General features: G+C 48.0%; 1 protein-coding gene across 2 annotated transcripts in view; it reads right to left on the bottom strand.

Annotated features, from left to right (window-relative positions):
* Tiam1 (TIAM Rac1 associated GEF 1) overlaps positions 1-16,769 on the bottom strand; it is a 342,013-nt gene that overhangs the window by 99,259 nt on the left and 225,985 nt on the right. For both annotated transcript variants that reach the window (XM_027415559.2, XM_035444349.1), the window contains 2 exons: positions 13,727-14,700; positions 59-506 (listed from right to left, as the gene is read on the bottom strand). In XM_027415559.2, coding sequence (XP_027271360.1) covers positions 59-506; positions 13,727-14,689 — 1,411 coding nt within the window. In that variant the 5' untranslated portion in view covers positions 14,690-14,700. The remainder of the gene's footprint in view (positions 1-58; positions 507-13,726; positions 14,701-16,769) is intronic.

Below are 16,769 nucleotides of genomic sequence, written 5' to 3'. Positions count from 1 at the left end.
TACCCGTGAAATGCACCCACTGGCACTCCCAGCATGCAGCTGGGCCGGCGGCCCTTACCTTTCAGGGACACCCAGTAGTGCTTCCACTTCCTGCGGGTAGCAGACTCCACCTTCTTATTCTTCTTGTGTACCAGGAAGTTCTTGACTGCCAACGCGCCAGCCTTGCGCACGGTGCCCTGCGCGGCCGTCAACAGGATGTCAGACTGGCCTGGGGAGCTGAGGGTACCGCTACTCTGTTCATCGCTGTGCGCAGAGCCGGCCTCCTCCAGGCTCTCGCTGTTGGTGGTGCTCATCTCCAGTTCCCGCCTGAAGTTCTCGTACACCCCCTGGCGTGCAGCATCCCCCGTCGAACTGCTGCCGCTGTCGCTGCCCACAAAGGCTCGGCCGGTGGGAGGCGAGTAGCTGGAGTTGGTGGCATTAGATCGCCTGGACAGGAGGTCCGTGTCGGTGGTGGCCCCTTCGATCCCACTGTCTGCGAGTTCGCTGCCCTCTCCCGTGTTAACATCCTTGGGAATAGAGAGGGAGAGAGAAGCGGACATGCATCACGCGCAGAAGGGACTCGGGAGTACTCGGGTCCAGCCAGGGGCTCTGCAGTGCGAAAGGCCCACAGGGTTCCACCGATGCTGGCCCGATCCCTCGTCACGCCAGTGCACTGCAGGGAGGCTCGGGGGAACAAACCTTCAACAACCCCAAATGCAGTCTAATGATCCAAAATGTTCAAGAAATAAAAAAGGCACAGGGAACACTTCAAAGAGCTTATCGTTTATCTGACTTAATTAGCTAATTGGCAAACCAGCTATTGAGATTCTACCAAGACCATACTGAAGGAGCTGAGAGTCCTCAGCCACCTACCTCAGCTGGCCTTGAACTCTGAGAAATTCAGCAAGCCAATTAGTTAGCTGCTCTGGAGGTTGGGGTCACAATGAAAAACTAGATCTTTACAGCTGATACATAAAAAAATAAAATAAAGGGCCTGCTTGGAAGTCTATTTTATAATGGGGTGACTAAATAGATTGCTAGCACACCCACTCACTCAGCAAGGCCCCATAGCGCAAGAGCAGGCAAGAGTCCTTATGCCCTAATCAGCCTGGCTTCCTGAAAACAGTCTTTCACTCTGCATTGTGTAAATCAGCCAGTGGGGCCCACAGCTCCAATGCCCCCTCTCCAATTACTTTGTCCTTTCAAAGCGGGGATGTAAGGAGACTGAAGTGGGCAACTCTTTGCCCTGGGCTGAGTGACAGAGCAGGGCAACTGCCAAGACCCAGGAGTATCAATTCCCAATGGAAAAGTGTTTGAGATGGATTCCAAAGCTGACCCTGTACTCCAGTGGAGTATTTCCGGATCACACAGGCAGGTTCTTCAATCGGAATTTCAATGGCTCTAAAACACTACAGGTATTTCCATAAACAATAATTAAATGATGGGAGTAACCAAGGGAAGACAATGACAACAGTCCGGGACAGGCAGGCTTAGGAGCCTGAAGAATGTTTCTCAAAGGAAGAACCCAAGCGCGACATGGAGAAAAGGGCAAAGCAGTGTACAGACTGGCACTCTGGCCAGTCTGGGGGACCATCAGTCTCATTAATAAATAACGGTGGTCCACACATGTTAAAAAACTGAGTGGTTACTAAATGGGTACTCTCAACTTAAATCTGGGCTGGGAGGCAATGGGGCAGACTGAGTCATACCACAGCTAGGATTGTCCCTCACCAGGTCCAAATAAGTGCTATGCCTCTGTCTCAGTCAGTCAGTCTGAGAAAATGTGGGAGAATAGCGACAGGAAGTGCAGGAACCAGGAGCAAGGGTGGGTCAGAGGCGGCGGCCCTAGATGAGCATCGACCAAGCATCAGCGCCACTCCAGATGGAGTTTAGATCCCTGGCAGCAGAAAGGGTTTATGGGAGACGAGGCAATCACTGGCAGCTCAGATGAACCCTGTGTTGTGTGTTTAGATGCAGCTTGTTCTCCAAGGGTCTGAGAGCTGGAAGCTTGGTCTCCAATGCAGCAAAGCTGGCTGGAGGGTGGACGGGGTGGACAACCTTTCCAAACAGGAAAGAAACAAAAAAAAAAAAAAAAAAGAAAGAAAGAAAGAATGAAAGAAATGGAAGGGGGGAGAGAGATGGGCCCTCATGGGAAGTACTTAAGTCATGGGGGATGGGCAGGTCTTACCCTTGGGAAACACCAATGCTGGCTGGCCTTCTGAATCAGTTCCTATAAGAGTGAATGCTAGGAAACAGAAGTCCTGGGCCCTCATTCCCTATGACTCCCCATCTCACCATGCAATCTCTCCCTCTCAGATTGACTCCCACTGTGATGCTATGTGCCAAAAAAGACCTCAACAAAGCCAGTAGATGCTGGAACCAAGCTCTTGGACCTCCCAGGCTAAGCTAAATGGATGTCTTTTCATTACAAATTAACCAGCCTGGAGCATTTCATTGTAACAGTGAAAAACAGACCAACAGACCCTGTGCCTGCTGGCCTATTACTTCGTTTTATGTTCTTCTGTTTAATAACAGCCATGGATGGTCACAAAGAACCCAGATTCAGTTAGCCAAAGATCCACCACACAAACAAAAAGCACTATTACCAACCCACACTTCCCTCTGGCGGGGACATTTACCATATGTGTCCCTGTGGATGTTAAGATGATAATGAAATCTGACAATTTTGGATAACCAAAAGCTGTGGGGGATAAGAGATCTGTGAGCTTCTTAGATTTGATGGTCACGGGCCTGTATATCCGCCGCTTTTTCTATTGCTGTGTTACATAACCAAGACAGTGTACAGAAGAAGGATTTTTTTGGGCTTATGCTTCCAGAGAAGTAAGATTCCATCAAGTTCAGGAAACGTGGCAGTAAGTGACAGGCATGGCCGTTGGGTCACAAGAAGGAAGCCAAGAGAACGAACTTGAAATGGTCTTTAAACTCTGAAAGCTTACAGTGACACACCCCCTCCGACAAGGCAACACCCGAAGTCTCCCAGACAGCACCACCAACTGGGAACATGGTATTCAAATGCCTTAGAGTATGGGGGAACCATCATTCAAGCCACTACAGATTGTATGAAGGAACCAGCAATAACCCCTGAGAAGCTACACAGACAGTATCCTCCTCAGGAGCTCCTTTAGTCCAAAGAAGAAAAGAGATGACGCCACACATCTTAGAATTCCCAGAGTCCTTGGACAGGAAGGAACCTTACAGAACCACAGATATGAGCACCAGGGCTCGGAAAGTCCTAATTCTGGATAGTGGTAGATGGGAGGTTCGAACTTATGCTGCTGAGAACCGTTCCCACTATGAAGCAGGGCAGCCCCTGGCTCAACTGTGGGACAGCTTGTGACCAGATTTTTGCCTGCATTATTCAACTCCGTCCTTCTCCACTGCGTTTAACGTATCTCTAGCTTTCTCTGGGAAAAGCTAAGGGATTGCTCCTCTATTTGTTTTAACTTGCACAGCAAACAGATGGAAGCCAGCAGGGGAAAGAACAGGAAGAGGTGAGAGCTGGCCAGCCAGTTCTCAGTGCCCATCTTTTACAGTCTAAAACGAGCTTACAAGCCACGCCCTCCTCTACAGACCTCCTTGCCTCCACATCAGCCAAGTGTTAAAGAAAGGGCTCCATGGACACTCACCTCTACGTCACACCTGAACATCTGCTCATGCCAACTGAAGCTGTCAACTTGCCACGGCCCAGGCTGTGTGTGTTCAGCTCTGTGATGGTCACCAAATTGAGCGAAGATGAGATTGCACCAGGTAGGAGGCCTGCAGGCCCCAGCTCAGTGCGCATACTTTCAGAACCCATGGCTCAGTGTAATTGCTAGGGAGTGTCCTTGGATCTGCCCAAGACACATCACCTCATCCCCGAAGTAGTTAACTGGGCATAGTAGTACACATCCCCCCCCCCATGTGACCTAACCGTTGGGAAACAGATATCAGCTGCCCTGCTCCAGCACCTATTTAGCCATGATGCTCGGGCTGCCCCACACACCCCGAAGCCTGTCCTCTAGCACTGTAAATGATGGGTCAGTCCAGCCGAGATGTTGCTCAATACTCTGCTCTCCTTCCCTGGCTGTGACACAAAACTTTCTTGTGGTCATCCTTTGGAAGCTCACCACCTCCTCACCCCGCCCCCATCCCCACACCTCCTCCACCCCGCCCCCATCTGGCTGCCTTTCTTAGTCTCTAGGCAATTTCACAACTGAGAAACCTGATCCCTCCCCACATGGAGAAGCAAGCACCTGGTGACCTCCAGACTCTTCCCAGCAGCATGTCTTTGCATAAAATCAACCATCCTTCTCACTCAGCTCAACACCTCAGCATATGTTCTCTTCTAGCCTATTTAGCCAAATACTAAATGTTAATTTCAAAAGTCAGAGGAGGGCTTGGGAGATGGCTCAGGGGTGAAACAAGGTGCCTGCCATGCAAGCTTGAGAACCAGAGTTGGATACCAACAAACCTCCGTCAATGCCAGTGGGAGGGGCACTCACTAGCAATTCTAGCCCCCCTCTCCCCCCTCTCTCTCCCTCTCTCCCTCTCCCTCTCCCCCCTCTCTCTCTCTCACACACACATGCACCCACTTACACTTGCATCCACACATGCAAACACATGTCTGCACACATACATACATCCCATACACATGCACATGAAAAGGTCAGTGGAGATCTGGGGACGTGGCTCAGTGACGGAGAGCTACCTAGAGCTTGTGAGGCCCTGGTATATCCTCCCTAGCACCAGAAAGGCAGGCTGGAGCAGAGGAAACCAAAGGAAGTGGTTTCCTCGACCCTAGCCTGAGGAAAATAACTCCCTGAGAGCGGACGATTTAGCTGAGACTTCTGCAAATCAGCTCAAAGTCAACGTCCCTATTAGAAATGCCTCCTGGAAGAGATTTTCAGGTATGTGCAACATCCAAAGGACAGGGATGTCCTTAAATCACAGCCTCTCAAGACAAATCCCCCGATCAGATTTTCAGAACACTGGCTAGCTTCCACTCCACTGGCAACTTTCCAAAGACAGTGTCTGTCTGTGCTTCCCTACCGGATGGATGCACAGGAACCCAGCTGTAGCTCAGAGCAACACTGCAGCTGCTAGGCAAGGGCCGCTTCGGGGGCCCCCTGCACTGTAAACAAGTTCCGGTACTGAAATTTCAAAACCAAAGGCTATTTCTATCTCCTTAAGAACCAGAATCACCAGCATGAAGAATATGGACTGATCAGGCCTCGTAGCAAGGCTCTGGGTCTTTCCCCAGAACACTTACAAGGAAAGGAGGCTCCAAGGGACAGCTCCCTGAGCTCAGCAGCAGAATCAATTTTGAAGAGCTAATTATCCACAAAAGGCAAGGGCCCTGGGACAATTCAGAGACCAGCAAAATCAACTGGCCACTTGTAGCTAGAAGTAGAATGCAATTAGAAACTGTTTTTCTTGGTCATGTTAATTTCCCCGATGGATCTAGCTTAGCCCAAATCTACCTGTCCTCGGAAGCCTTGTATACACAGTGTAAGGGAATTCTCTGGATTTCAGTAGAGAGGAAAGAGTGTTGACTTGTGGAAGCCTTGAAATGGAACTGTTGCTCCTCCCATGTTATTCCTAAACACAAGAGCTCACCCCTTCATCACACACACACACACACACACACACACACACACACACCCTCCTGAACACATTCAGTGTACTCCCCTTTAGTAATCTCAGTATAGAACATGCCAATTCCATTTAAAAGACTAAAGTAATCTGGGCCACAGTTTCCTAATATATACAACGGGGCTAGCAAAGATCTACTTGGGTTTCCTTTCAGTACCGGGAATCCTGGGACCGGGGTATAGCAGGCAAGTCCTCGACCACAGAGCCATGCCTCCAGCTACTATGCCTATATCTACTTAATGAAACACTGCATGATATCCTAAGTGATCGTGCCTCCAACATGCTGGGCACCCTGTATCGCCACATAAATGCTAACCATAATTGCTATCATCACCATGTGAGGCCTTACTTACACGTGAGCCCTTCCTTACAGGGGATAAAAGGCACAGCCTAACCATAGTTACAAGCTTCCCATACCAACATGGAAGGGAGCTTGCCTCTGTGGAAACCGGTATAAACAAATCTCACGAGAAAAACATTCAGGCAGAGAGGTGGGAGCTTAATGCTAATTAGGCTTTTAAATCATCTTCACACTCTCAGAACAGCACAGCAAATAGGAAAACGGCATAATCTACACTGAATTAGCAGTTTGGGGGCACTTGCTAGAAAAAGAAGACCAGCTCTTTCTCCCCTTGTCATCCTTTCCCAAGGCAGGAGCTCCATCCATGGCTTGCTATGTTTCCAACGGCCATTTGTCTTCTAATTATTCCCAGTGGGAGTGACTCATGACTTCTCTCAATGCAACCAACGAAACTGAAATTCTTTTTTTCTTCCTTTTTCCTTTTCTCTTTTTCTTTTCTTTTGTTTTGTTTTTCAAGACAGGATTTCACTCTGTAGCTCTGGCTGTCCTGGAACTCCATCTGTAGACCAGGCTGACCTCAAATTTAGAGATCTGCCTGCCTCTGCCTCCTAAGTGCTGGGATTAAACGTGTGTACCACCAGCGCCTGGCTGGAACTGAAATCCTTAGTGACTAAAAAGGGAACCCAATACATAGTAGCAAATACTGGAAACATTTCTTCAGGTAACCCCTGATACTTGAGTGCTCTAGGTCCACGAGGCACGAGTCATCCCCAGCCCTTCTTTTGCTCCTCTAGAGATGAGCTTCCGCCCTGGAGCCATCCTCCTCTCCTTCCTGTATCACCCACAGGGTCGGATTTTTCCTTCCCTACCTCCACACTGTTATCACGGTGAGCTTTCTTCCACTAATCCAGGGTCACACCCTGTGGCCAGATAAGCTCTCCCAGCACAATAGGGAGGGTTCCAGAGCCTGTCACTCCCCACCCTGCACAAATGTCTAGCACCAGCACTTGGCTTTGGGTGAACTGAGACACTCCTTCGAGGTCATGGCTCCAAAACCCTTTATTGCAGGAATATCCATGCCCCTCCTTTTCTACAGCACATATCTTCCTTTCCCTCCTGCAGTTGCCATGCCAACCCCCCCTGCAGCATCTCCACCTCCCCTTGACAGTCCTACTGCAGCCACACTGGGAGCCTTGCCATTCCTCCGATATGTTAGGCAGCCTCCCACCTAACAACTCAACACCCAGCCCTCTCCTCTCCTTCAAGCCCCAAGTCTGACCTCTCTCAAGGTCACACCGTGACCTCCCCATCTGAAGTTGGGGACCACACGCCCCACCCCCCAGCCACCGAGTCTTGCTTCTTTAGCACGTCACTTACTCCTGCACTATCTCGCCTGTGCCATGCCCACCCCCGTTTCACCACAACTCACTCTATGAGCTCTGGAGTTTCTCTCGTCGACACATCCCAAGTGCCAAGAATAGCGCCTGGCACAGGGTAGGCACTTCAAAAATAATTACTGAATGAACTAACGGCTGCTCATTTCCCACCACTATCTCAAGACAAGGAAAACAGTCTCTTGTGGAAAAACATTTTACTTTGATGTAAAGGTTTAGTCATTGCCAAGCCCACTAAGGATCGCCTATAGTTGAGATGACAAACGAGTCTTTGCCGTAAAGCTTACATTTGCAACTCCAAGCAGATCTGTGTGTCTCCTGTGGATACAACCACATTTCGTTTAAATTTTTTATTTAATTTTTTAAAGTGCATACATAAACTCAGAGTGGAAACTGGGTTATCTTATGGACCCAGAGATCTTGTCAGTGGGCCGTCCAACATCAGCTGAGCCCAGTTGACAAATAAAAAGTCCGATGTTTCTAAGTTCCTCACTAGGTTCTGAAGGCGGTGTCAGACCTTTATAGCAGGCTGGCTTCATGGCCACATCCAACAGGCCCTCACATCCCTGTTCACAGGATGCTGAACTCTTGATTCTAGTCTTGCCCCCCCAGTTAGGCTGTCCAATCATCACCCCCACGTTGTTGTAACACAATTTGAACTGAGGGGCACAAACTTTTCTCTACTGGCGCACTACATTAAAAATTGTGATTTTTTTTTTTTTTTACAAGCTTGAAATTCCTACCTCTTTCACTATAAATGAGCAGCAATCCAAGAGTGGACCTGAGATCCCTGAGATACATGCAGAGGGTCCCTGCAGCTCTTTGTTTCCCAGCTCCCCATGTAGAGGTCAAATCCAACATAGGAGAGCTGAGCAGCACTCTGTAAATGCATGAGGCACAGACTGGAGACTGATGCCTTCCAGTGAGCCGGAAGTCAGAGACTCATGCTAACACAAAACAAAGCCCTCTTATCCACACAACTATGCTTAATTTTAGATAATAAAAATTTAAATGTAAAGATATCTGCATAGTGTGAAATTGAACTATTCCTAATTTAAAATGAATTAATGAGTATTTCTTACATTCTATTTCAATTACTGAACTGACGACTATTTCAAGACACACCCTATATAAACAGAAGCTCCTTCATGTCTAAAATATTTCTGACGTGCACAAAGTGGTCTGAGAAGTGTAGCTGTTAGCTGTTAGCCAGTCTCCCAGCTACCCACCCACTGCCTCCAAAAAGATCTTGGCAAAGGAGTCAGAAGTCCTTGTTGGAAATGGATGGGCTTGTTTTCAAAACAAGCCTCTCACTTCAGAATTTACATGCCAAAAAGAAGTAGACAAAGATGGAAATATGCCCCCAAAACAAAAGAACAAAACAAAACAAAAAAACAAACAGAAGGTAGAAGGAAAGAAAATGAGGGGCTCTAGAAAAAGATCCCATATGAAAATATTTTGTTTCAGGAAGCATTAATGTAAGAGATTTTTAAAGCAGCCCTTTAAAAAGTTTACTTCTTATTCTATATGTATGTGTACCTGAGTGTGTGTGTATGTATACCATATGTGCGCAAGAGTCCATTGAGGCCAGAAGGGGCATCAGATTCCCTGAAAGCGGAATTACAGACGGTTATGAGTAGCTGTGTAGTCGCTGGGAACTGAACTCAAGTCCTCTACAATAGCAGCCAGTGCTCTTATAACTGTAGGGCCAACTCTCTAGCACTTAACAAAATTAACTCTTAACCAGGCATCTCTAAATGGACTTGATGGGACCCATGAGCTCCCAAGATGATATTCAAAAAGGTGTGGTCTATGTATTTACATCAGAGCAAGGTTTTTAGCTGGTTCTCAAAGTGTCCAGGCCAAAGGTAAAGGCTCATTCAGCTATGGGGGCAATTTCCAGTTCAGGCAATACACTCACTTCTGGGCCATGTAAGCTAAGTGGTCAAACCAAATAAAATTTAAAAATCAAAATGATTTTTCTAGGAACTTAGATACTCTTCTGATCTAATACTGGGCTCTTCAAGCCAGGCATGGTGGAGCATGCCTTTAACCCCAGCAGTGGGGAGGCAGAGGCAGGTGGATCTTTGTAAGTTCAAGGCCAGCCTGGTCTACAAAGGGAGCACTAGGACAGCCAGAGCTGTTAAATGGAGCAACCCTGTCTCAGGAAAAAAAAAAAAAAAAAAAAAAAAAATGAGGCTCCTCATCTTAGTAAACCATCAACTCTGTTATTTGTTGATCAAAGGAAACATCAGGGACAGCTTCTCAAATTCAAATCCTGGTCACCAAGGAGTGGCACTATCTGAAAGGAGAAGTGGGTATGGCTTTGTTGGAGGAGATGCGTCCCTGTGGGGCAGACTGTGAGGTTTCATATACTCAGGACACCACCCAGTGTGTCAGCTGACTTCCTGTTGCCTGCAAGACGTCACGTCTCAGCTCCAGAGCCACCCTGTCGCCATGCTCCCATCATGATGATAACGGACTCAACCTCTGAATCTGTAAGCCAGCCCCAGTTAAATTCTTTCTCTTGTAAGGGTTGTTGTGGTCATGGTGTTTCCTCATATACCAAGAAACACCGACTAACACCCTTCTTCGCTGAAAAGCTATGGGGTCAGGCAGAGAGGGTCTGTGAGGTTCCTCCCAGAAGTTGGCATCTTGAAACTACACCGAGAGGATCCCTAAGGTCTAGCAGAGCTCTCTGCCCCTTCCTGTTCCCACTAGTTAGCAAGGTGCACAGACTTCCTGGGAATGCTGACATGTTGGCAATAGGCCACCACACCTCAGCCTAGATCTCCTCAAGCTCTCTAGATTCTGTGGCTCCTTGCAACAGGCTTAGTAGAGACAAGTTACTTTCCTTCACTTCCCATTTGGGTGAATGAAGGTCTCCTCAAGTGTGTACAACAGCCCCAAGCCAAAACTCCCCTCAGATACTCCCCAGACTCTCTGCGCCTGCCACAAGACAGAACAATGGCGGTGTCCCCTCTTCTCCTACTCATCCTGTGAAGGCCTCAGAGCTGAAGGAGATGGAACCCCAGAGCACAAAGCCACGCCTTGCCTTCGTAACTAAAGCCACTATGCAGTGGGCACCTCCTACTTTGGAGTCCATGCTCTAAGTTGTTCATCCATTGCCTCCTAGAATACTGAATCGTTCCAGAAGCTTCCTTTGGGGGAAAAAAAAACACATCTGTGAGGTTAAACAACCAAAAGGCAGGAGGCAAAAACTCCAAGCCCAGACTGGCTGACACCCTTGATTCTGCATGACCCCAGGCTGCCCTGTCCTAGTCTGTTACCAAAGAAATAGGAACCGAAGAGCCAAGTTCAGCCTGAAATCCATCCAGCCATCACTTAAATCCAAGGAGAGACCTACTCTGTATTGTTACTGAAATCAATAGCTGAACTCTGCTCCATTTGCTCTCAGTACAAGCTACATACAACATGTGTACATGTACAAGACCCATGTGCCCAGATGCATGAACAAAACAAAAAAATGTGTGCCAGATTCCATGGCTCATCATGCATGATACTTTCAAAACTTCCATAAGAACTCTACAGCCTGCCCATTTCAGGAACAAATCCAACCCCTGAACATACAAAAACAGGAAGAACGGCCAAAACCTCTTTTTTTGATCATTTTCAAATCAAATGAAATTGTCCACATTATTTTGGATCTGGTGTGTTTTCTCCAGGCTGAGAGGTCGTGCTCTTGGGCCAAATGCTTGCCAGGAACTTTTTCCGGTGGGAGTGATATGGCTGACAGAACTACATCACCAGGACCGACAAGGAGACTAAGATCTATGATTCAAGCTTGCTACAGAGGTCCCTTGGGTCAAAACCTTTGAAAAGGAAAAGAAGAATTCTTGTCAAGGAAGCTTCCACACCCACTGTCTCTTAAAATACACTGTTTGGAACACAGTGGGCTCCAACTTAGACTAGGAAAATGTGGGTGGATGGATAGTGTTGTGCATAATTCTGGGGTTTGTTTCAAGTCATTAAAGATCCTTACTCAACATATAAAGTCAATACCAAAATAATACTTCCGCTCATTTTCTAGGCTCCACACAGGGCTTCCAAGCATGACATCCCTTTTGGCTCACCTAATACAGCCCTGTTGGAGGCTGGTGTAACTCTCCCTGGACAGGGAAGGACCTATGAGAGTGACTTACCCAAGGACATCAGAGGAGGAGCAGACAAGCCAGCATGCAAATGGCCTTCTTGGGATTCCTCACCCATAGCATTTACATTACATTAAGAGTGGCTCTGTGAGACTCAGATGATCTCACTTCTGTATATTAACTTGGGAAGTCAGCAGGATGGAGATTTCATGTTGCAGTTTCCCAGGGGAGCTCTCGGTGGAGTCGAATTTGGAGGGGGAGCACCGTCTCGCTTTGCCCCTGTTCCATGGGTGGTTATGACTTAAAGGCCTGCAGCATGTGGGGCCAAGTAAAAGTCTGGCTATCTCTGGTTTTAGAGCCATGGAGACAGCAATCCAGAAAGAATACAGCTGGGCGGCCCTCTCCCATCTTACAGAGAGAAAGGACTAACTCAGGATCACTCCAGGCAAAGGTGTTGTCTAAGTCAATGTACCCTTTGCCAAGGCAGGCTGAATACCTCTCTGAATGGGTCCTGCTATTCCAACTTGATGTCAGAAAATTCAGTGCTTATCATGTGGCCCTTTAATAGGTCACCTGCTTATGACCTCTCAAACCGACAGTTCAGCAGAGACCCTCGCAGGGTATTAACAGAACCACCGGGTAGGATGTCAACCCATCATTTCTGTCACAATTTCACTTTTGTTATCATCTCAACTCAGAAAAAAAAAAAAAAAAAAAAAAGGATAAACTTCAGGCAGTTCCTCTTAGATGCCCAATTCCTGAGCATCTTCTCAAATGACACATGGCGAGTTTTCATCAACTCAAGATCTGGGCACAAACACCCAACGGCCCCAAGTCTTCAACCCACACAGTACCTACCACTCACTAACAATGCTCAGGGTTACACCGATGAACAAATCTCCCTGTGGCTTCGTGACTCACGGATTTCATTCCATCTTCTCAAACAGTCCTATTATTATCCCTCCTTGGTGTGTGTGTCTCCACAATGCTGAGGATCTCACCCAGACCTCTTGCTAGTCAAGAGTCCTCAGTCCCATTGTCTCCACTTAGGTAGGTGAAGAAATCAAGGCTTTCAAACAACTACTCTCTTGCCCAAAGACAACCAGGTAGGAAGAGGTGAAGCTGCTAGGAGAGTGGCTTTGATGGCATCAGCAAAACCCATGTTCAGGAAGAAACCCAGCCTGACACCAGGGCCCCCACCCACCTGACCCATGTTAAAAGTAACACTACCAGTGCCCATTTGACCCAAACCTGAGTCAGACGAGAGAGTGCAGCACTGCCCCCTACTGGGCAGGCCAGAGTGCAGCAGCCTTCACAGGTCACCATTGACACCCAGTGTCTTTCAACGCAAATGGATCAATCAGATCCACTCGTGGATCAGAAGCACAATCCACTACCCATTTCTCAACCTGAGTGGAATCCTGAGCTCCCCAAAATCTGCCACAAGCAACAGCAGCCTCAGGAAACGACGAAAGCATGCAGGGCTGTCTGACAGTCACTCAAGCTATTAATGCCAGCCAGGTTAGTGGGCCCTCCTTCCACTGGGAACACACTCTTCGAGTCTTCTACGCATCTGTCCACACCCTCACTCTCCCGTGCATCAAACTGCCAGCACCTAAGCATCCTTATGCCCACTTTTCAGGGGGACCTCTAAAAGTCAGAGTGGGTTTGCCCAAGGTCAAACATTTGGCTGCAAACTAGAAACGGGGGAACCCAACCATGTTATTCCTTCTGCTACACCTCCATCCAGAGACGGGGTGGCCCCATTGCAAGAAACAGGAAAGTGAAATGGCCCCTGGTAAGACAGCAAGCCTGCCAACACCAGAGAGAAGCTGACAAATGACCACAGCCCGCCCTGAATGGAAAACGCCTCTTCTAAGGAGCTGCCCCACCAGACTTCTTCCCACCTGCTGCAGTGTGGATACGAGCTCCAAGTGCTGCAACCCACCATGCCTGCGTGTCCACAGAGAGGACCAAGTGAGACGAAAGTCCCACCAGGGAGGTGCTGTGGAGGGATTGAGCGGGGAGGCAGTTTCCCAGTAAGAACTTAATAGTGCTATTGCCATTCCCAACACATCCTCCCACCCTATTGCATACACCCCTCAATCCCCTCCCCTTACCCACAGAACTGGAAAAGGGGCACAGCAGAAGCTGTGGCAGCTGCAGCAGCTGCCAGACAAACCCGGTAAAGCCCGGTTTTAAAGTGAGGAACCGGTGAGAGCCAAACCATGCACTGTAAGCGCCATGCACCACTTCCAAAATACTGCAACGGAACTCTGAGGCTTTACCTGGGTTGTTTTCGCTCTTCTGCCTTGTATGCTCTTGCTAAGGCTAATTTGTGGGTTGGTGGCACCTTCGGAAAGACAGTGCGATTTCCTACAGGGAAGTGTGTTATAATTACTGTACGGAGGACTCTCTTCAGCAGCAGCCGGTGGCATCTTACGCTTTGCAAAATCGGGAATATCAGACACCAAATTCCGACAGTAGCCTGAAAATCTGTTCCTCGGCCCTCCGTTTGCCTTCACCCCAGAGCTTTTCTGAGCGTACAAGTCACCCAGGGAGTTGGCTCGCTGACAGGTGCTGAGCTGCCTGGGACTCGCCTCTGTTTCCATCCCCCGAGCCTCCTCGCAATCCTTCTCTTCCGCGGAACCCAAGATTTCTTCGTTGCTTGTTAAATGTTCTTGGCTCAGATCTGAGAGTGAGAATTCCAGGCTGTCCTCCCGCCAGATGTCTGCAGATTTGGAGCGTTTCTTCTTAAAGCTCGCTGTCTCCATGAACGTGGGCCCATTGGATGTATAGGGACGCTGCCTCCTGCCTCCCTCAGCCAAGTATGTAGCGTCATCCCCGTAGAGCCGGCTCTCCTCCGAGTCTGGCATGCTCTGCACAGAGGCGGCCGTGAGGACCATGCTGCCATCTACGCTGGGAGTGACAGAGGAATCCGTGTAAGACACAGGTCTCAAGCCCATATCTACTCGGTCCACCCAGATGGGGTCCCCGAAGTCGTCCAGGGCTCCTTCTTGGGAGAAGGGCTCCAAGCCATTTTCGGCCAGGGACTGGGGGATGCTGGGAGTACTGCTGGAGCGGGTGCTCACTTCAGAGTTCCTGTGGATTGCCTTCCCGGAGGAAGCGTGCCGAGTCCTCCGTGTCTTGTGTGACAGTCGCAGGGAGCGAGATGTGTGCTTCCGCCCCAGGCTGGCATGCTTTTCTCCATAAAACTCGTGGTCTACATTTTGGCTTTCTGCGTTTCCCATGGTTTTATGGTCTGTATGGAAAAGGGGGAAAGAGAAAAAGATGAGATAATTGAGTCTGCATTAGAAAGGGTATAAAGATCTGAAGAGTGAAAGCTTAGGACGGGGTCAGGTGAATAACAGCACAGCTTCTAGGTGCTTTGGGCAGATCAACAGGTGAGAATACCGTTGTCTGCTGAGCTGGTTCCCAGAAAAGTGAAACACTCATGTAAATTCCATAGTGAGAGAGCTGCCTTTGCTCAGAAGGTAGATGCCCAGGGGATACCAGAATGTTGCTGCCATACAGGTGGCCACTGTGCTCACCTTGGCTTTCTTCTGAAGCATCACAGTGACATATTGGGAGGTCTGTTCTTATCAAGCACTGAAACTGAAACCAGATGAAACCTGGGCATCCATCAAATCAGCAACTTTTTTTTCTCCCTTTCTGTCAGAGGTTCAGTTTGGGTTTTTTGTTTTGTTTTTCTTTATGGAATTTTATCTGTTCCACGGGCTGGGGAATTTATTTATTTATTTATTTATTTATTTATCTATCTATCTATCTATTTTGCTTTACTTGGATTCTAACCACACCTCAAAAAAATCAATCAAAACTTGAAAGCCTCAAAATGCTTACCTAATCAATTTTCCCTAACAAATCAGAATCATAAAGAAAATAGACAGCTACCATTCATTTCACAGCCACTCTGAAAGCTCTGATCTGTGGGAGGAGGGGCACGGGCAGGACAAAATGAGAACCTCGCTCGGCAGCTGACTAATGGGTTTATTTCTGGGAGCAAATCCAACCTGTGAACATGAATCTGGTACAGACTACCCTGAAGACAGAGAACGCATGCTGTGAAACCAGCAAACTCAATGCAGCCCAGAGGGAGCCACCAGGTTAACCCAAGCCTCCCTCAACACATTCTCCAACTCTGACCTGATGGCACAATGCTGCTGCCCACAACAGCTAAGAAAATTTTCACGGCTTCACAACTGTGACTCTATTTGGCCTCTTAACCTTGCTCCGGGAGCCTCTCTATTTCTCTTCTAAGTACGCACTCAAGATAACACACATGAAACCAGATGAAATGAAAGAAGAACGGCAGGGCCTCCCTAGGCAAATCCCTGCACTGGCTCTGTCCACTGCGTGCAGACACATGCATTCAAGAAACTTGTGCTAAGTACCTACTGTATTCTAGTATTCTAGAAGCCAGAGGTGAGCAGTGAAGGACAGACACACCTTCTACTCTTCTGAAACTGATCTAGCCATGGAAGGTGCACTGTAACAGAGAAAATAAAAGGTGCCAAGGGGAACAGGAAATGTGGTTGATGACCACAGCAAAAAACCAATGAAGGAAATGCACTAACATAAGGTACCTTCCTGTTGGCTCAGAAATCACTACAGTCCCATTGTAGACTCTCAGCCGTGGCTTCAGCTCAGATAGACAAACAGATCTGATTGTACTGCAATGTGCGCACACAGGGAAAGCCTCCAGGGAAGGTGCCAGTGAGTTCAGAGGTCACCCATCCAGATACCAGGAATAGTCTCCTGTGCTAGAATATTCCCACCCCTTCAGCCACACATCTCGATTCTCAAAGGGGATCTCCCCAGAAAGAAGATTCCCCCTTTTTACCAGCAACAAGTACATCTCAAAGCAATACATCCACGCCTCTCTGGCTGATGTCTTTATTAAAGATCATAAGGAAAATGAAAAGATTAATGGTCCGTGTAAGACCATGGTACATCTTAATCACTAGGCCACATGTTTTGCAAGCATACGTAAACACAGATTTCACTCTAACAACAAAGGCCGTGGCCAAGTTCCTAGAATTCGTGTTTTATTGATTTTTGAGGCATTGGGAATGTTGCACATGCTAAACACATGTTCTTCACTGAGTTACAGGCCTGCTCATACAGCTATTGATCTACAAGGAGAAGGAGGAAGTCTGGAGTTCGAACCCAAGGCCTCATGCATGTTGAGCAAGCTACACTGAACTACATCCCCAACCCCAGCTCCTAATTTCCCAAAAGGCTAAATTAAGTATAAATTAAGATTCCTAGTTGGGTGTAGTGGTGCACGACTTTAAACCCAGCACTCAGGAG

This window comes from Cricetulus griseus, chromosome 4 (genome assembly GCF_003668045.3).
Source record: "Cricetulus griseus strain 17A/GY chromosome 4, alternate assembly CriGri-PICRH-1.0, whole genome shotgun sequence".
Taxonomy (NCBI): Eukaryota; Metazoa; Chordata; class Mammalia; order Rodentia; family Cricetidae; genus Cricetulus; species Cricetulus griseus.
Note: the sequence above shows the minus strand (reverse complement) of the source record. Positions and strands in the feature narration are given on the sequence as shown.